We start from the raw sequence: 22,163 nt of genomic DNA, 5'->3' as shown, positions 1-22,163 counted from the left end.
CTCTCCCTCCCTAGGATGGGGAAAACTGAAGAAGCACATAGGAGAGAATGGTAAAAGTTTAGAAAAGAAAATGAACTTAGATGTTTTAATAATCTATTTTGTGTATATCAGGGGAACTGATCAGTAAAGAGACTAGGGTACCTTACCCCCAACTAGAAGTCCCATCAACTAACTGTAAAAGTGATAGATAGCATCAGTAAACATCTGCTAAATTTAAACCTTTTGCTGTATTATTTAGAATATTAAAATAGCACTATAGGCTTTGAGGAATAGACTTGGAAAAACTGGAGAGAGTACACCAGTAGGTAGTGAATAAAATGAATTGATTGTAGAGTGGACCTAATTGCTGGTTAACACTAAGCAAACAAATAGTTGGTGTCCAGTTTGGGTGGTGAGTCTTGAAGAAAGTAGTAGATTTAGAGGGAAGCAGAAAAATTAAAATATTCCAGGTGAGAATATATTAAGGAGAAGCACTGAAGCCAAGAGGGCCAGTACATAAGAATTCCTGAGATAAGTCAGTTCACAGCTAAGGAGGAGCAATATTAGCATTTAACTGGGAATGGAGTTGAATGGGTACTGCTCACAGATGTTAAATGCAACATGGAGATTTGATTTATAGTATCATGGTTATTAGGTAATCACAGGAGCCACATATTTGAGGAAATATATGCAAGCCAGAGCAAAGCAAAGGAAGTCTTTAAGGAATCTGTTTCAGTAATCCAATAACGAGGTACTGAAGATTTGGGTCTACAAAGGTATTGAATTTGAAATAACAACAAGGAGAACCTGATAATTACATATATATTGGCCGTACTTTGTCCTGGGCAGTTTAATAGTTCTTAAAGAGTAACATAGACCCAGCCTATTGTGTTTGGAGCATGTGTTTTTGCTTATAGGTTAATGGTTTTTTTCTTTTGTTTGTTTTACCCCAGTGTATTAACATATATAGAGAACATGTTAAAATAAATCCATGTTTCTTTGCAACTGTATGACATTGTGAACTAAGTGGGAAAGATGTCTACTAAAGGCACCAACGGAGTAAAACACATCCACAAACACTACATTTGGGGAAAAGGCTAGAAGTAGAAACTAAGACAGAGTAGGAAATATTTCTCCTGAGGGGTTGTTATTGGTACTGTGTTCCTTCTCCCCCTCTTCCTCACACAACCTTTATTACACCTTTTTTCTTTCCTAACTTCTATTTCTTTATTCCTTCTTTCCTTAGCTGTTTTTCCACTTTCATTCTTTTTCTTTCATGTCTTTGACTCAGGCCTGCCTGGGTTTTTTGTGGGCACATGTGGACATTGCTTAATTTTGACCCATCCCATTAGAGAGTTTTCTGACCCATATCATAAGGTAAGGTTAATCAGGACTTTATGAAGCATTACCCACAATTTTTCTTATTACAAAATATAACATACTTAAAGAAAAATGCATAAATCATAAATGTACATCTTAATATGTTGTTATAAAATAAACATTCATATAACTATCACCTGGGTCAAGAAATAAAATATCACTATCATCCCAGAAGCTCCTAAAAGCTCTTGTATACCCTTTCCTGGTCACACCATGCACTTTAATTGGTATCATTTATTGCTGCAGTTATTCTCCTCCTAACCTTTTTGGTGCCTTTCCCAAACACATGAGTTCTTGCTGCCCCGCACATGTGTGCACACACAGTAATTGAAAGAAATAGGAAGCTGCCTTTGAATGAGAATGCTCATTTTCCCTAATTCTTTCCTGACTGTCCTTTGACTCCCCTCTTCTGCCTCAAGGCCTATATACATACCAGAAAATAAAACACATGACATACCCTACCCAATTAAGAGACCACCTAACAGATGGATGCCCAGCTCCTTTTCAAGAAGAAAGTTAAGTACTTTCATAACCAGGTGTAAAGGTGTCTGATGCCAGACCAATCCCTGCCTCCCATCCCCCACTGCCATTTGCAATAAATACCACCTTTTAGAACTTAATTTTATAATAAACATGTATATAACCACTCACACCTTTTGGGGGGCAGTAAATAATGCATGAATCCATCAAAAAGAATTTATTAAAGACATATGAAGTATTGTTTTGCACTAATTTGTGGTATGATATTTTGAACTTTTTTATATAAAAGATTTCTTTTTGTTTTTGAAGTATCTACATTTCTAAGTAACCACCTTTAAGGTCTGTAGGGGTAGAGATAGTGGATTAAAAGCTTTGCAAAGAATATATTAGCTTATACTTGGAATAAACTTTATATCATGTAGAGGGATTTAAAATGATACCTAACATACTGTTATATCTGATATTATTACTTTTAAAGTGTAATTAGACATGTTTCTTTGTCATTTTAATATTCATTTTTGAGTGGGAAATACATTCCCATGATCAAATTAAGCAATATAAAACTGTATTCAGTAAAAAATGTCCCTTCCCTCACCCTCGAATTTGTTCTACTGGTAATCAAAACCTTTTGTAAAAGATGCAGTGTGAATTTGGGACAAAGATAGACTAATAGACCAAGGAAAGTAATATGGAATAAAGAAGTCAGAAGTATACCCACATAGATACAGATAACTTGCTTTAGAACAAAGTAGCCCTACAGAGCTTTGGGGTAAGAATGGTTTTTTCTACAAATGGTGCAGGTACTATTAGATATCAGTATGGAAAATATCAAAACTATTCCCTTACACAGTATAAAAGACAAGGTCCGGATGGACTGTAAACTTAAATATGAAAGACAAAAATGTAAAGCTTTAAAAAGAAGATTTATTTTTATGGAGTAAACTAGAAACAAGATTATTCCCTCCTCCTCCTCAAAAATAAAAACCTTCCTATCTCCCACAACCCCCCACTTCCCAGCGTATTCTACAAATAATGAAAGCAGTTATTTATACTGATAATTTTGTTAAACTATGAAATATTGTTTGAATAATTTAGAGTAAATTCAACTGATCTTCCTTCCCCCTTATATTAGATTATATACATTCCATTATATAAAAGGCCCAAGTGCCCCTTTCTAGATTTTTTTTTCTATTTACATCGTTTTCATAAAACATTTCTTTTAAAGCAGTATTGCATAAAACAAATTTTACTGTACTACCAAGAAAAAATTCATGCATGTGTTAAAAAGTTAAGATATCTTATGTCTATATTCTTTCAGGGCAATTAAAGCATTTCAGGAGGTGCTTTATGTTGATCCCAGCTTTTGTCGAGCCAAGGAAATTCATTTACGACTTGGGCTTATGTTCAAAGTGAACACAGACTATGAGTCTAGTTTAAAGGTAGGTTGTTGGGTTTTTTCAAGATAAAATGTTTCATTTTTGTGGGTTTATTTTTGTTGTTAAATATTAGAGCATTGAGAAATGTTGGAATTTATGTTGGCACTTTAAAAGAAACCTTGAAAATTTAGGCGACAGAACTATTTATCAATGAACTTGAAGACACATAAAGTTGGATTTCAAGATATAAAGTAGTTGTGATACTAAGACTTGCATGGTAACTAATTACGCAAACTTTTTTTAAAAAAAGATTTAATTAAGGTACGTCATCAGGAAAGGGTGAAGGTTTTAATCTCAGTTTGGTTATCTAAATAAATCCCCTGTAAGTGATTTGCCACTGTAGAGGGCAGAAGCAGCTACGTAATGATGCTGTATCTGTGACCCAATCACTGACGATCTGTTTCCATGGGTCTCAACAGAAATCTATCCACCTCTACCAGCAGGAGCACATCTTACATATAAATTACAAAAAAGAATGGTATCTGCATTTGGACTGCTGGTTTGCGAGTATAAACATTGTTGGGAAAAGATGATATGTTGTTGATTAAATATCTTCCTACCTATATGGAAATTTGCTATTTCTCCAGTTTTTCATTGAGTTTTTTGTGCTATATATGCCATCAGTTTAGGTCTTACTGGGCTTTTCATGAAAATAGTGCTTCCCTGCATGACAAAGGAATTGAATTTTGAAAGGATTATAATTTCTAGGAAAAAGCTTATGTTTTTGTGAATTTATAACTATCATTTATAATGGGAGGAGGGAGGGAGATAAAGAAGATAGTATAGTAGGTTGTAATTTGAACTCGCTAATAAAGAACTACTAAAGTTTGTTTTAAAAAATTGTACTTGAGTGTCTAATTGTTCTAGGTTTTTAAAGCAGAGAATTATGCAAATACTGTTTCTACCTTTCATAAGTTTATAAAGAACAATGCTGATGGTATGAAAGAGAGAGATACAACCAAAATCACTAAAACAAATAGATTGTGAAAAATTTAGATCACGTAGTGATCGAAGGTAAGTGCAGTTGAGGAATAGGTCCCAGGGTGAGTGCAAGAGATGTGGAGAATTAGGATTGCCTAGAAGTTACCAGTTTTCCTGAAGCTTAGAGCAGCATTCCTCAAACTATGCTATGGGATGTTAGTGGATATGAAATGCAAAATATATTCGGATATGCTGCCTTGCATATTTTGCAGTTTCTGTTAGCTATCAAAGACTCTTAAAATGTCTTACAGTGAAAATAAACTTATTTGAGCATTTAACAATATTGTCACAATGTGCTCATTATGTTGCAGAATTGTTTTGGGTAGCAGTTTGGTAATTGTTGCTTAGGCAATATATTTGAGGAAAAAGAGTAATCAGATGTGTCCCAAATTGTGGCATGTGACTGTCAGTACAGTGATATCTTAAATAATTCTATGGATGCAAAGCTCTGTTTTCATGAAGGTGGCAATATTTTAAATCCCTTTTAATCAAGGGAAACAGTGTTCCATGGCTAATTGATAGTGTTCCTACTTTACTTATTCTCAACTCAAACATTCTTTTATACCACTTTTATTTGTTCAGGCATAATGTATAAAAAAACCTTTGTGGTAATCTTAATAAAATTACCTTAAGTAAGAGCAGCCTTCTTTTGGGGAGCTTTTCTCTCTGTTTATTTAAAATACTTGATAGCATTTTGATGTCGGTTTCATTTGTATGAACATAAAAAGGAATTTTAAGAGTCCTTGATACTTCTTTTCCCCATAGTGTGAAAGTTTCATTTGATTTTTATTTCATCCTGACATTGGCTTGTTCAGCCTTCCCTCTCCAGTATTCCTTGTCTATTTTAAGGAGAATTTTTGGTTATCAACATTTTTAGTCAAATAGGAGATATTTTAGTTTATTACTATAAGTGCTTATAGTAGGTAGGAATGAGAAGGAACGATATACCCCTCTCCCCTAGGTAGCCTTCAGTTTTCCTAATACTTCACCTTCATCTGCACAGATGTGGAATCTCTGATGACCTTTCCACTACATTAAGCTGTTAACACAGTATGTTGGTATGGATGCTTTTTAGGCTATAACCTTAGAAACTCCAACTCAAACTGGTTAAAATAAAAAAAAATATGCTCATATTTAAAGTTAAGCCTTCAGGATTGGTCAATTCAGCTGATCCAAGTTTTCATCAAGGATTCATTTTTCTTCTCATTTCTATGTTGTCTTAATCTAAAGGCTGGTTGCTCTGTTTGATAATATATGGTTGCCGGGGCAATCAAAGTGAAACCTTCCTTTTTCATGTCTCACATAAAAAGACATTATAGAACAGTGGCTTAGGTGCTTAATGTAGAGCTGGCATATAATAAATGCTCAATAAATGATCTTCATTTCATGTAGGAGGAAGATCCAAGCTTCCTATTGATTTCTTCAGAAATACTTGACCTTGCATCTCATTGGCCAAAAATAAGCCAGATGGCCATTCCCAGTTGATTTCTTATCAAAGGAGATGTGGTTATTCTTAGACCAGTTATGTCCAGTCTTTGAGCAGGATTCAGTTCCATAAATATACTGTTCCTATTCAATGGAGGGGTAGAGGGTGGGTAAAAAGGATATTTTGATGTAGGGGGTTGTGTGAACAATCTGTCCATTATAGATAAGATCTCTTCCTCATTTCCTTTCCTTCTGCCCAAAGAAGGATGTAGCATGTTACTTTTTAGATGGTAAACTATTTAAATAAAATAATTTATTCTTAACAGGTTCCTTTTCACTCATACATAAAATGCATTCCAGGGCCTCCTGTTTTGTTTCTATCACTGGTAATAACTTTTCTTACAAAACGTATCTCTGAAATAGTTCATTCTATTTTGGTACTGTATAAACAGCTCTCAGAGAAAACAAATTTATTTTTAAAATTTGACCCTGCCATCTAACTAAATTTGTGACCTTGGATAAGATTCCTGACTCTTTTGATTCTCTCTGTGTCTATAGAATAATTACATCTATTCCACATGATTCATATAAAGATAAAAATACATATATATGTATTTTTTTCTGTGTTTTGAAAATAAAATTTTTTAGCCATTCTTTAGTTCTGTTATGAACCATTAAAAACTCCTCTAATTTGAGGACAGGATACATACTGTTTGTAAAATCCATTTTCCTGTCTTAGAATTTAATCCTTATATTTTTGCCACTCTGCCTATCCTCAGAAATGTGAAATTAATGCTCAGCTTACTTTTCAATCATACGGTATTATTTTTCTGTTAAATTGGCCAGTAAAGATTTCACGTGATTAGTGAGTGGAGGAGATACCAATTCTTAATCTGTGAACTAGTTTGATATTATCCGAGTCCATTTCAGGGTGACAGTTCTACATGGTATTTTGTTGTTGTTTTTCTTCTCTCCTTCAGATAATATCCTTCTAGATAGGTTTGGTTGCCTATTTAATGCCATACAATTAAATCAGGATTTTATTTCATTACCTTTTAATGGCATTAATGATAATTACTTACATTCATTGTATATTTGAAGCAGTGTGCTATTGTTACTTCAATAAAGGTACACTACTTTTGACAAATAGTTTTATATAATGGCCCTAATTTTCATATCCTGGTAGACTGTTAAAATTATTTTTTTTCATGTGAAGAATAAAATGTAATAACACCCATATTCTTCAGTCAGTTAATGCCAGTGCATCTGTTTAATGAAGATTATATAGAAATTTTCCCTAATGTTTACCTAAATATGTCAACTTTAGAGCTTTTTTTGTTTTTTTTTTTTTTTAAAGACAGGATCTTACCATGTGTCACCTGGGCTAGAGTGCAGCCATACCTGGCTAATTTTTCTATTTTTTTATAGAGACAGAGTCTCACTATGTTGCCTAGGCTGTTTGTTCTTGAACTCCTGGCCTCAAGCAATCCTCCCACCTAAGCCTCCCAGAGTGCTAGGATTACAGGTGTGAGCCACTGCACTCAGCCCACTTTTTTTGGATTTTTAAAGGTAGAATAACTAAAGAGGGTGTTTGTTTGTTTGTTTAATGGGAATCTGTGGATCATTGGCTGAGATGCTGATCTAAGTCTCCTTATAATTTGGCATTTGAAGATGGTAAATGCTGGTTGAAGGGGTTAATATTGAAAGGGATAGGAAGGTGAGAATTACATTGACAGTTCGAAGGAAATGGGTTGAACTCAAATGAGACTTGTATGTTAGCTTGGCATTTTACTAGGCATTGGTGTTTCTTGAATGGGTAGATAAATGAAATGAAGAGGCTATAAAATGACAAAATGCCTACTCATAGAGCAGGCTGGAAAAATTGAGAAAAGAAGAAACAGAAGAAACTGGTTTTATTCATCTCTTAACAGATTTTTTTCCTATACATATTGCCACTGCAGTGGTTTTCTCCAAATGCCCCAGTTCACCAATTCATTCAGCATGCCTCCCCTCTTACTATCCTTGACATGAAACTTCTGAATAAAATAGCAGTTGTGCTTTTAACTTTACTCTTCTCTAGGAACTACCTCATTTCTAGGTGTCTGATTTGATCTTATACCCTGTATAAATCGAGGAATTTTATTGTCATTTTTTATGCCAAGATAGTAAGGCAGAAGGAATAAGTGAAGGCGTGATATTGATATGTACCTTCTTTTTTTTTGAGGCAGAGTCTCGCTTTGTTGCCTGGGCTAGAGTGAGTGCCGTGGCGTCAGCCTAACTTACAGCAACCTCAAACTCCTGGGCTCAAGCAATCCTTCTGCCTCAGCCTCCCGAGTAGCTGGGACTACAGGCATGCGCCACCATGCCCGGCTAATTTTTTTCTCTCTATATATATTTTTAGTTGTCCAGATCATTTCTTTCTATTTTTTTTAAGTAGAGACGGGGTCTCGCTCTTGCTCAGGCTGGTCTCGAACTCCTGACCTTGAGCGATCCACCCACCTCGGCCTCCCAGAGTGCTAGGATTACAGGCGTGAGCCACCGCGCCTGGCGATGTGTACCTTCTTTTAGAAACCACTTTTGAAATCTGTGACATGCCTCATCTTTTATTGTTTTATTCATTAATGTGCATAGACCATTTGTTTCATGTAATTAAAATACCGCAAACTTTGTATTCTAGAAATACTTGCTGAGAATTTGAATACTAGCTCTTAATTTAATTTTATCCATGCCTTAAGTTTCTAAAACATCTGCAATGTTTCTTTGTTGATGCGTTTTTAGTGTATTTTTGTTAGTTCAAGTTGTCTAAAGATAATGGAAGTTTATATTATTTCTCTATACCTGCCTCTGCTCTATTTCCTTCCTGATGCTCAATAGCTTACCTCTTCAAACCAGCATTTTGAAAATTCTAAAGTGGTTCACCTTTCTTAGGGGATTGGAAAAGTAGTCCCATGCTCCCTCAATCCACCAAACAGGTTGGAAGATTTGGTGGGAGTTTTAAAACTGTAAGATTTGGTATTTATCCTGAGATTTGGCCTAAAACATGAGACAAGGAAGGGAAAGAAATTCTTCGAGAAAGGATCTACAGTATATTGGCATATCGTGGAAACTGTGTTTGTAGACTCTTCATAGGAATTGGTTGGGATGTAGAGACAGTGAGTGAGAGAGTTCTAATCTTTATTTTTTGGTACTTTTTATTTAATGTATTTCTTACTTGTTTGTGCATCTTCTGGTATTGGCAGCGACACCACTAAGGTTAGGGCCAGGTCTACAAATTAAACTCATTTTTCATTGCTACTGTATTCAGCATTTAAATGCCTCACTGTGACAACTTTTAATACCCATTCTTTTTTGATAAATCACCAGGCAGATACCAAAAAATATTAGCACATTATTCTGATAGAGTCTTGAGAAAAAATTCTTTTTTAGTATTAGTAATACTGTGTATTTCTTCCTCCAATATAGCTATTGGTTCTTTATACATAAAATTCATATTGTCACATTTTGCTTGGCTTATTGTGGTTGACAGGAAATTGGATTATGATTGAGAAAACTGCAAGCCAGTTCATTTCCTTTGATCTAAATCTTCTTTTCTTTTCAGTCATTGGTAGTGGAACTTAGTTTCACCTGAGTGTGTAACGTCACTGTACCTTTTGGCAGAGGATGGTCATTGCTGTTTATTTTGTTTTCTACCTATTTTTCCTCACTTGTGGGAAAATAATCTTTCCCCTGTTCTTTCCTTTTTCCACTACTCATCAACTTGCACTTCATTTAATCTTTCCTAGATACTACTCTCTGATATGAGGCAGTCTCCTAATTGGATTTATCTAGCCACTTAATGCTCTCTCCACTTCACTCTGCCTGTCCAGTTTAGTTTTTCTGTTTGATATTTATTTCTGCCCTAAGTTCTGTTACATGCTTTCAAGTGTGAAGTAGTAAAAATGGCTGAAATATTTCAGTACCTCCAAAATGTGTATTTGAAAAGGACATGGCTACTCATATATGTGTAGTAACCATTCTTTCTGTTGCTGAGGAGTTAGGGTTATTCCAGGTTTTCCATGTTACAGTTTTCACTCTTGCAATATAGTTTAACTACAGAAGTCATTTCTAATTAAATGAGTTTTGGTATTTACCCGTAACTACTTAAATTTGTGGTTATAAATATTTGGTCTCCAAATGCAGCTTTATGAAGTAGTCAGTGTATCTAACATCACATTTTTTAAAAAGGTCATGTTTTAAAACAATGTTTTACAGTGCATATTGTTGCAGTATCCCCCTTCATAAAATATGTATCATGTTCATCTTAGTTATTTGTATACATATTAGTCTTATTCTGATATGAATGCAAATTGTTCACTAGATGGAAAGAACTTGGAAATTAAGTTGGTTCATTTTCTGATCATTTGTGTACATAACTTAGATTACGCTAGGACCAGTTTTTTAAAATTTCTAATCAGTTGATTACCTATACTTTTGTAAAATAGGATAGAAATGAGTTGGGAGACTAGGTAGGATACAATTACAGGAAGAAAGATGAGCAAGAGCAGTAGGGTAAATGGGTTCTCATAGGATGGATGGTGGATGGAAGGTAGTGAATTCATCCTAGAGATCTTAAGGAGATTTATTAACTGACTTGATGTGGGAAGAGATTTCCCACTTATTGGCTTGGACCACTTTACTGTTAACTAAAGTAGGGGATAAAGAAAATGGCAGTGGGTTTTGGGATTGGGAGGTGAAAAGGCTCTCAATGGAGATGGGTCATCTTGGTGTAGTGTATTGAGTTAAGAGGTACCTCAGGGATACCAAATGTGTGTGTAGACAGACATTCTGGAGCCAGAAAGGCTAGAAGTAAGATTTTGAACATCTTCACTATACAACGTGTTTTGTCATCCTCCTGTATTAAAGAATTTTTTGGAAGAGGCAGACTGGTAAACTTTAAAGAAGGAGACTCTTTTGAGTGAAGATTGCCAGGATCTGTCAACTATTAGGAAATCATTGGTACGCAGTAGAGTCTCTTTTGGAAACAATTGTAATAACCTTGTATTATAAAGAGAATCAGAAGAACTGAGTTTGAGGACTTTGAGAGCACCTCAGTCTGATCAGCTTGGCCAGGAACATGACGCACAAACCCTAGCAAAACTTAACCATTTTCAGTTCTGTATCTTATTTTCAGAGACCAAATCCCTAAAGTACCATTACATTCTAAGGCATTTCCCTATTCACATTTATCATAGATTTAGTTTTAGTAATGAGGTAGGTTGGTTTTGAATCATACTTTAGAAGTGTGGCAATCTCTAACAATGGAAAAGAAAAGACAATTTACCTTTGATGTGCAAGAGTACTTGGCACATCTGCCCTTCCTTCACTTAAATGATACATAAAACCCTGTTTTATAAGGGTTCTGTAAAAATAAAGTGTTTCCTCAGCCTGAAGTTACACTTTTCTTACTTTTCCTCATCTGTATCTTTTTTCATTCTGTTACAGAATTGTCTTTTTGTGCATTCCCCGAGCAGGCTAATTTTTTTTTGAACTTCTATTAGCACATTGATTTCAGTGAGCCTTGTATTCAGTTCTGTAGATGCATAGCCATAGAAGAGCACCTGGTGTAGAGTAAAAGCTGGTTGCCAACATGTTATTCCTAAAAGGCTTTGTTTCTACTTTAATTAAATATAGATAGATGGCAGTATTGACTATACACACCACGTTTATGTAGTCTGAAATAAAGGTTTCTAGGGGCAAGCATATAATTTAAAAACTTAAGAATAGTGGCATTTAACCCTGACTGTGTATTAGAATAATTTGCGGAAGTTTTTTTCTGGTTTGCAGGCTGTTACCTCCAACCTACTGAATTAGAACGTTCTAGATTGGGTCTAGAATCCAAACATTACTCCAAATTAATAATTTATAAATAAATACATAGTTGGTCAGTTATGAAAAGTTATCTCATTGTTTGTCTTCAGGATTGGGAGTACAGTTGAAGCATTCTGCAATTGATGAGATTCATGAGATAATCACAGACTATACAGCTAAAAATAAAACAATTTAAAGGGAAATAAAGCCTTAAAACTCAAGTTTTACGTGTTAATTACATGAATACAGATTTTCCTCCCTCCAAGTAGAAATCAAGTTCCATAGGCTATACGAAGCAAAATACTATAACATTATTTTGAAATATTGAACAAGTCAAAGGCTTTTATAAAACAAAAGGTGACTTTGGTGATAAAAATGTCAACAGAAATTATAATGAATCAAACCTTGCGTTAAATTGGACTAGAAGTGCTCTATAAAAAGAAAATCACTGTAACATTAAAAAAATGTTTTAGGTAAATCTTCTTGCTTGGAAACTAATTTTCTGTAGACTGCTTTCTGCCTTGAGGTTTGTATATAGTCTTTGAACTGCAATGGCCTCTTCTGTATAATAACTATTTCACACAGCAGTAGCCAGTTTTGGTGTGCACTGTGAGGTGCAGATGTTTCCTAGCTGTTTCTCTGTTGGTTGCAGGGATGGGTGCTGGATATTTTACCATGGTATTTACAGGTTTGTGGGCTGGTTATCATAATTGATAGTACTTTCTCCTGATTTATATGTTAATAGGCACATTTATTTTGCATCTCATTTAGATACTGGAAATGAAGCTATGAGGTCATGTTATCCCCACCCCAGTCCTTCATCTCCCTTTAGTGTGCCGAAAGGTGTTATCAACCTTTTTCTTTATGTGGGATGGTTTTGTGTGGCTGTTCTTAGTTTCTTATAAACACGTAGTAATTATTCTGTAAGTTCTTTCATTCTCATAATGAATGTTTTTGAAAGTGTATTGTTTTGCTGAATAATTTTCCTATCTTTGGTGTTTGAAAATGTTTGATATTTCATGGTATGGGTTTGAAGGAGTGCATCAGTAATTTGATTGCTGCTTTGAAGATTGTTTAATAATTATATAAAATATGGTCAAGAACTGCTTCTGCCACGTTTCATTGCAGGATCCTGAATACTGATAGATGAAATGTAGGCTGGGCTATCCGAATTATCCATCTCTCTGCTCTTCCTCGTTGGGGTTTCAGTGATAAAGTAAAACTAAAAGTGTCATCTTGGAAGTGTTTTCTTTTCACATCAATTTGTATCCTTTGATGTCTCAGTTAGGAAAGGTCTGTTTTCTATCTAAATATTATTTTATACATGCAGGGTAGATTAGACTTAGAAACGTAGTATAATCTGAATATGTGACTACTGTGCTGTTCTTTTTGTCTAGAGGAAAGCAGTTGATTATAAAGCATGCTTTGCTTTTATAATACTCAACATTTAAAAATAGTCTATTTTCTATTGCTATGGTAGCACACTAAAGAGATGTTTGAAGACAGAGCCTGCTTAGTAGGCCAAGGGAAAATAAAAGCAGTTTTTGAAGTGTACAGATATTGGATTTTTTTCCATTGAGTCAACCGTGGCAAATAATTTTTCTGTTTTGTTTTATTGACCATTGTATCCCTAGTGTCTGTATTGTCCTTAGGGCATTATAGGCTCTCGATAAATATTTCTTGAGTAAATTAAACACTTATAAATATTTAAGGGTCATAGTTAATTTGTTACTATTTTACCCATTCAGAAGATGTTACAAGCCTTAAGTTTTAAGAATACTGCAAATGTAGGCTAGCCTAATTACGCATGCACATAGCAGACATTTGTGACTGAATATAATGGCTACTATGTTTGTACCAAATGATACTTTGTAATTTTTCTTTCCTTTGTAACCTTGGGTAGCCAACATTAGTTTATTCTTATTAATTGAGGATTCTAGTTGACCAAGTACAGTTTTCTTGATTCTTTGTTGAAATATCCTACTTAATGCCTGTTGATATTATTTTTCTTGATAAAAGAAGGTTTTGGCGGGGGGGGGGTCTTACGTCTAAAACTTACCATTATGAATATCAGTTATCAGTTTGTCCAACAGTTATAAAAAATACAACTCTTTAAATATTTGGGTTGTGGATAGGAATGAGCTTACTGTGGTTGATTTTTTTTTTTTTTTAATGGTCTGTGCTTTGTTTAATACTTGTAATGCTAAAAATTTGTGGAGGCTCAGAAAATTTGAATATACATTTGTGGGAATATTTTTTAGGAGAATTCAAAGAGTTTACTTATCTTTTTTATAACTTTTTATACCACCTCTAATCCTTGCTGTTTTCTCTTAATTATAATGTTGATAAACTAGATGTCAAATATCACCACGTGTTCTTGATGATAATTTACATTCTTTAAAATCGATGCTATATGTTTATGTTAACTTGTATTTTCTGGGTAGGCTTATATGATATTATTCTAAGTAGATACTGTAATATATTAGTGGTTTGTCTTGCCTGAGATGTTATACAAATTCTATACATACAATGTCACATATATTCTAAAAGGACAATTATATTTCATAGATGAACACAGGCTATTAAAAAGGCACTTAAGTAACAATGATTCTTGAAGAATCAGTAAAGGCAGATAGTTTTACCCTCTGACAATTCTCATAGTGGGATTTGGGGGGGGGTTTCAAAAGTTCAAGTCTCATTTTGAGATAAGCAGTGGTGTTCTGACATTAATACCATTGGACTTCTATTTGCATTTTAAAAAATGATGTGTTCTATTTAAACTATTCTATAATGCTTTCTGTTTACTTGAAGACTTAAAAATCGGAAGCTTTTTCATATAAATAAAAATATACATAGGATAACTTGATTAAATTCTTCTTCGTATTCTCCTTTCTCAACTGTCTCAAGAAGATAACCCAACATGTCAGTTGTCAGCAGTAAGTGTTCAAAGTAATTCTAGTTGGTAGGCTAGTATGTTTCATTTGCATAGCATAATATTTGCTATTGTGTTAGACCTTACATACCTGGAAAATATTTTAAGATGCTTTTATGTGACTCTAAATTTAATGCATTAATTTTCTCATTCTCTTCTTGCAGCATTTTCAGTTAGCTTTGGTTGACTGTAATCCCTGCACTTTGTCCAATGCTGAAAGTAAGTACCATAGTTTTCCACTTGTATTAGATCACTTCATTGCTAATAATGATGATGATGTTAGCGATAAATTCTGTGCAATGTTTTCTTTTAGAATTGTTGAATGTAACTGTATTGGTTACCGTGGCTACTTGTACAGATGGAACATGTGAGAACCAGATATTGTGAATAGCCTTTGTCTAAAATAGATAGGCCAGTGATATGGGTTGTTGAATTAAAATTATCTGCACTAATAAACAAGATTGATTATTTTTGTGTCATTATAGATGATTTGGGGGGTTAAAAACAGGGATTGCCAGTCTTTCAGGAAAAATGAGCCTTCAAAGATTGTTACGTGTTAGTTCACTCATTCGTGCTGTGTGGTATTAAAATTATTAAGTAATTATGAAGACATACTTTAAATTTTATTATAGTTTTACATAACATATACAAAGTTTGAGGTGACATTTTTCAGTTAATTTAAAACGAATGCATTTATGAAATATGTTTTAACAGTTATTTTCTTCAAACAGTTTTTTCTGCTTCTATGTAGATTTCTTTCCAAAAGCACATTAGGTTAATTATAATATGTTTATCGATAAGTAGATGTTGGTATATTTGTTTATTCAATGTGCTTTATAAAGTATCCAATAAAAAGATCTAAGAATATTCTTTGAAGCTGGGTTTCTTAAAAACTTTCTGACTTGAAAAATAAAAATTTTAATTTAGAGCGTAAGAAAAATTGAGCAATTAATGAAAATTTCAGGTTGTTGAAAGGATTCTAGGTTTTAGAAAGTTAGTATTTTGCTGTAAATTACTTTTTTTAACGATATAGATAGATGTTAATGAAAAGTATCTCAGTGTTTAGAAATGCCAAAGGAAATTGTTGAATCAGTGAAAAAGTTGTAGAATTTTGACTATAACATGGCTTAAGAAATAGCATGGATTAAATCATCACGTAAACCAGACCAATTACCTCATATTTCTACCAAAGGCAATTTCCTGAGAAAACATAAAAGATTTCTGTTTTCTTAAATGAAACCCAGGATTTGATACTGATCAGTGTGTTTGCAGAATAAATGGTGGAAAGGTAACAAATGCAGCAATATTTTACAGTTTATAAGATAAAGTTAGATTTGAAAGGTAATTTAACTCGTTGATTTAGTAATTTATAAAATGTTAATTTATATTTTTTTCTTAATTATATATCCACGTTATATCAACCATCTTGAATATAGATCCTTAAAATTCTTTTAAAATTTGTTTATGGGAATAAGAAAAGAACGGATTTTCATTTAATTCATTACTGTCTAATATGTAAAAGCTAACTTTGAAAACTATTCGTCAGTTTGGATGATAACTTTTGAGGGATGTTTCATAAATGTCAAACTAAATGCTTTGGTAGATCCTCATTTTACCATACTCTGAGGTTTAAAATCTCAGTTATAGATCATTACTCTTGAGAGGAAAATATCTACATAAGTAGATGAGTACCACAGGGCAGAAAACTTTCATGTTGAATTTGAAGAGTACAGTTTGAACCATCATGAATACACATTCAAGTTTGCCGTGCCTCTTTTTCTGTTGGCTATTGAGAAGGGAAATAGGAAGTAGGGTGACCAGGATCTGTTTTGCCCAGGACTGAGGAGTTTCCTGGGACTTTCAGTGCTAAAAGGTTGGTCACTGTAACAGGAAGGCATGTGCTATATTTAGACTTTAGGCCATTATATTAATAGTTCAATTCATTTGGGTAGTTTATTTTAGACAGTCTGCATGATTACGTGGTAACCATGATAGCGGCTGATGTCTCACAGAGCTCTAATAAATGTAGAGTACCTACTTTGAACCAGTATTACTGTTATAACAGCAAGCTCTTTGTTTTCATAAAGCTTGTTTCTCTTGGAATTTTTTATGTCATCACTGATATATAATTTGGTTTTAATAGGTTTTTTTTTATTAAGTATTAACTTTACTATGTTTTTTGACTTGGAACTTGGTTTTTACATACCATGTTTTGAAATGTAGATGATAAAGATTTTCTTTATTTGCTTAATGTTGCCATTTTGAACTTTGTAAGACATATCACTTGCTATAGATTTAATGCTAATTTTAATAATTACATTGACAGAAACTTTGATAATGACCAATAATGAATATATGGGGTTTCTTATCATGTTTGTGTTCTTGACTGTTTTTATATTCTATTTTATTAAAAGCAAATAAAAGCTGTGTTCCTCAATTACTTAAATCTATATAGTATAGACTGCGCTTATGTTTTATGTTGTTGTTACTTAATTTACTTCAAACTCTGCTGTATTGTTACTGATTTTTTATTTTTTATCATCCTTTGCAGTTCAATTTCACATTGCCCACTTATATGAAACCCAGGTAGGTGCTTTAACTTACCCTATTTAAGACAAAAAATTATCACTTATACCTTGGTTTAATGAAGTCAGGTATATATAGATAATTTAATGGAGTTCTGGGCATTATTTCTTAGGTAAATTTTATATTCATTACATGTGATAAAGATGTTGCTTAGTGAAACAGTTATACAGAGTGCTTGTTGTGTACAAATAAGTTTCTTTCTTTTTTTTTTTTTTTTTTTTTTTTAGCCATGATGTGATTTTCTTTAATGATACTGAATCTTGGGTCACACAGACATGAAGTTTGTTACTCACACTTTACAGGCACCTTTCCCTAATTCAATCAGTCCCACTCGAAGCACAATACAGGAGGTAATTCGATAGTAATCACAAAAATCAGGCCTGTTTGGCACTATGATACACTTGGAAAAAATAAATGAGGGAAGCTTCCACTGGTTCCCAGCCCAGAATATTTCTGCCAGGATAAATGCTCTCTTTTTAGAGGAACTGGGATACGATAAGGCGGGGTAGAAGTTTTGTTTAATATACTTCACCTCTAAACTTGATCCGTTTGCATGCTCAAATGGCTATATTTAAGATTTCTGTTATTCTTGATGCAAAATGCCTTGTTTTCTTTTCAAAATGTGTATAGATGGTTGTTGTAATGCACTGTTTTTAAATATATATCTATATACCACTCTTTGAAAGGCATATTAGAGTCATCTCATGATGTCCTTCCTATTACTTTTATGGCTGTTCTATTTTTAAAAACTTCAGTTTAATTTCAGAACATTTTACTTTTGTGTATGTCAGATTTTGCTTAATTGTATAATAAAAGGTATAACATTCACTTTAGGCAGTGATATGGAAAATCAGAAATAAATTTGTATGGGACTAAAAATTAGGTAATCATAGTTTGCACAAACAAATTTTATAACAGCTTTTTAGGAAAAAAGAAATACTGTTTATGTGTACATAATTTGTAAGGTCTGTTTTGATGTTTTGGCCCAAGTATAACAATAAGGCATACACATACACAGACACACACACACACATGCATGCACACGCACCATGCAAGCTCATGCCCAACAGATAGAAGATCCTGCTATATCCCATTATTTATGTTGTTGTGGGATATAATCAGATAGTTTGAGATCATTTATGCTGGTGATTTCCAAATCCAGCTATGTAGCAGAATCATTTGGGAAGCTTTATAAATCAGAGCCATCATGGGGAGCTTTAAAAAGTTAATGTCAGATTCCTGAGTATCTCCAGCCAGCACTCCACCCCACCCTCCAGTCACTGAATCAGAATTGATACACACTCAGGTTGAGTTCTGATTTTGTTTTCCCCAGCTTTTCTAGTTCTCTGTGACATCATTGGTCGGTTACTAGTTGAAGCAGAAGTGTCTTCATCTTTATTTTTAATGAGTGTTTTTGCTCCAGGTGGAATTCTGTTTATTTGACCACTTCGAAATTTGCATTCCAGTGTCTTCTGTCTTTCATTATTTCTGATGAGAAGTTGTCTGTTGACCTAATTGTTTAATGCTAAGAAGGTAATGTGGGGAAAGGGCCCCACTCCCATTGATTCTTTAATTGATAAATTTTAATACTCATCTGGATTAAACAAAGAGAATAAACTCATGGGAAGCAGAGTTATCTAATTATTAGGTGGCAGGAAGATGACACTGTAAGCATATGAAAGGATTGAAAAATCTCCAGTGATTATAATAAGAATTTTCATTTTCGGTGAAAAATTAAGAAAAGCAAGATGGCCTACCTACCTACCTATAAAAAGTTAGTTTTTACAGTTCAACCATTTTACACCAACATATCTTATTTATGAATATAGATTTAAAAATTTAATTTAAGTAGTCAGATGTGGTTAATGGCTACTGCTAAATAACCAATAGTTCGAGTTTCTCTATATAGGAAGAAGTGTTCCTGCTAATAAATGAAGAATAGGAATTCAGTATCATTTCATAATCTCTGAAGGCCCTGACCCCACATTACCTTCACAGGCTTAAACAATGAAATCATAATTAAAACTGAAAAGTGATAAAATACCTCTTTACTTAGAATGGTTAAAGACGGCCTCTTGGATATGAGCTGTTTGGATTGAGTCCTGAATGGAGAGGAGGAGCCCAGTGATATAATAAATTGGGATGTGAGTGTGTGTGTGTGTGTGTGTATGTATGTTGATATTGCTGGGCCATTCTAATAAAGAGATGTTAGCAAATGTAATGGCTTTGTAGTATTGAGCTTATATGCTTGAAAGACAAAAAAGAAGTCTTTTGTAGAGATGAAAGTATAGGATTTCTTAAAAGTTTTTTGTTAAATTTAATCATACGCATTTAGGTTTGTGTAATTCTAATGAGATTTCATGCCTCCCATCACTGTTTTTTTCTTTTATGGTCTTACAGACAAAGCTGTTAGTATCTTAGTAGATTTTAAAAATTCGGTTCTCATGAGGTTTCTATGTATATTGACATACCATCTATAAAGATAACTGCTTCCCTGTACAGTCATGCACTGCATAGTGATGTTTCAGTCAATGACAAACTGCATATACGATGGTGGTCCCTTAGGATTATAATAGCATATCTTTACTGTGCCTTGTCTATGTTTAGGTGCACAAATACTTACCATTGTGTTACAATTGCCTACAAAATTCAGTACAGTAATGTGCTGTACAGTTTGTAGCCTAGAAACAATAGACTATGCCATAAAGCCTAGATGTGTAGTAGGCTATACTATCTAGGTTTGTGTGAGTACACTTTACGATGTCTACACAACAACAAAATCACCTAACACATTTCTCTGAACATATCGTCATCATAAGCGATGCATAACTCTATAATGTTTTATCTCTAAATGAATATATCATCATAAATTATTCTTGAACATTTATATTGGTGAATTAATTTACCTTCTCTATATTATTAGCTGGGACCGCCAGACCATTTTTTCTAATAGTAATAAATAGTATTAACTGGCCTTCTTTTCTTTTTCTTGATTTTAATGAAATAACTTGAGCAGTTCACCATCTTATTTCTTATTAGCCTTTAAAATGTAAAAATATAGGATTTTTCCCTTTTTATTCTATTATTATAATGTTAGTTATTTTTGAATAGATAATCCAAAATGAAAAGTTCTAAAAGAATGCACTCCTTCCCTCCATTTCCCCAGGCACCTATTCCCCTCTCTAAAGCCACCAGTATTACTAGTGGTTTTTTTTTTTTTTTTTTTTTGAGACAGAGTCTCACTGTGTTGCTCGGGCTAGAGTGCCGTGGTGTCATCCTAGCTCACAGCAACCTCAAACTCCTGGGCTCAAGGGATCCTTCTGCCTCAGCCTCCCGAGTAGCTGGGACTACAGGCATGTGCCACCATGCCCGGCTAATTTTTTCTATATATTTTTAGTTGTCCGATTAATTTCTTTCTATTTTTAGTAGAGACTGGTTCTCACTCTTGCTCAGGCTGATTTCGAACTCCTGACCTAAACAATCTGCCCGCCTCGGCCTCCCAGAGTGCTAGGATTACAGGCATGAGCCACCGCGCCCGGCCTACCAGTGGTTTTTATATCCTTCCAGAGACAGTGCATATATGAGCAAATCCATATATGTTTGCACATATATTTGTTTTTCTTTATTTTATTCAAATGATAGTCAATTATGTATGTTGTCTCCTGACCTTGTTTTAATTTTTAACTTAATATATCATCTTAGAAATTATTCCATATCAGTACATGTACAGCTGCATCATATCCTTTTGCATAGATATACTGTAACTAATTTAACTGCTCCCCTTTGGGAATAATTACAAATAATGTTATTATGAATAAACACTGTTTATAAGAATTGCTTCATTTTCGACATTGTCTTCTAACTATCAAGCATTAATTTATTACCAAAACACTGTAGACTGATCTCATCTAAATATCTTAAACAAATCCAAAAACTCTGAATAAAATTGCATGTGATACAGTAAGTATGTCATGAACACGTAGGGTTTATTTCATGAATTCAAACATGATTCAGTGTAAGGAAATCTATTAACAAAATAAAAATCACTGTTAAGAAAGCTAACAATATGTGAGGAAGGAAATACAAAAGATTTTTCAAAAGAAATTATTAGCTTATTAAGTATGAAATGTCTGATTTCCTTAACACGTTATCTGCCATGTCAGTTGTATTTAACTCACACTAGTTTTGAGCCCCAGGCCTTGGGAGACACGTGAACTATTTTTCAAGTTGCATGCAACTCATGCACAGAAAACAATAAAAAATAACACATTTTTCATTAAATTAGAAAGGATTGTTTTGTTTTCGAAGTTTTTATTCTATTTTTATAATAAAACACTGGCCCCAAGGAAAAAAAAAATTTTTTTCTTGTGTGGCAGTCAATGTGTTAAATACTAAGTTTGACAGTTGATATCTCTGACATTTCACTTTGGCACTTCTTGTTTTATGTTTATTGTGAAGGTACATCCTCAGGCTTTTGAACACAGTTTGGCTTGTGATTATCTTGCAAATTTTTTTTAGTGCAATTTTTGTGAAACCATGGATAAGTCAAAAATTCATGTTATTTTTGAATATGAGTTCCGTCGTGGAACCAATATAGTGCAGACAGTTCGAAATATCAATGAAGTGTTTGGGAAGGGTGTGGCTAATGAATGCACAGTATGTTGATGGTTTGAGAAGTTCCGTTCTGGTGATTTTAATCTTGAAAATGAGCCACGTGGGCGACCTGACACCAAGGTGGATAATGTTGAGCTGAAAGCTCTAGTGGAAGCAAATCCATCTCAACCTACGGGTGAATTAGCAGCAAGGTTTGATGTTACTGTTCCAACAATATTGGACCATTTGAAACAAATCGGCAAGGTAAGGAAGCTGCATAGATGGGTACCATATGAATTAAATGAGCATCAGAAATTGCCTTGAAGTTTGCCTTTCTTTGCTGTCACGACATAAAGGCGAACCATTTCTACATCATATTGTTACATGTGATGAAAAATGGATTCTTTTTGACAATTGCAAGCATTTGGCACAATGGTTGGTTGGAAAAAGATGAAGTGCTGAAACACAGTCCAAAACTGAATATTCATCAAAAAAAGCCAATGGTGTGTGTTTGGTGGTCCAGC

General features: G+C 33.8%; 1 protein-coding gene across 4 annotated transcripts in view; it reads left to right on the top strand.

Moving 5' to 3' along the window:
• KDM6A (lysine (K)-specific demethylase 6A) overlaps nucleotides 1-22,163 on the top strand; it is a 195,830-nt gene that overhangs the window by 107,327 nt on the left and 66,340 nt on the right. For all 4 annotated transcript variants that reach the window (XM_012642815.1, XM_012642813.1, XM_012642814.1 and 1 more), the window contains exons 6-8: nucleotides 3,158-3,278; nucleotides 14,625-14,679; nucleotides 17,012-17,046. In XM_012642815.1, the coding sequence (XP_012498269.1) occupies nucleotides 3,158-3,278; nucleotides 14,625-14,679; nucleotides 17,012-17,046 (211 nt within the window). The remainder of the gene's footprint in view (nucleotides 1-3,157; nucleotides 3,279-14,624; nucleotides 14,680-17,011; nucleotides 17,047-22,163) is intronic.

This window comes from Propithecus coquereli, unplaced genomic scaffold (genome assembly GCF_000956105.1).
Source record: "Propithecus coquereli isolate 6110/MARCELLA unplaced genomic scaffold, Pcoq_1.0 Scaffold188, whole genome shotgun sequence".
Classification (NCBI taxonomy): domain Eukaryota; kingdom Metazoa; phylum Chordata; class Mammalia; order Primates; family Indriidae; genus Propithecus; species Propithecus coquereli.
This window is presented reverse-complemented; position numbering and strand designations above follow the sequence as displayed.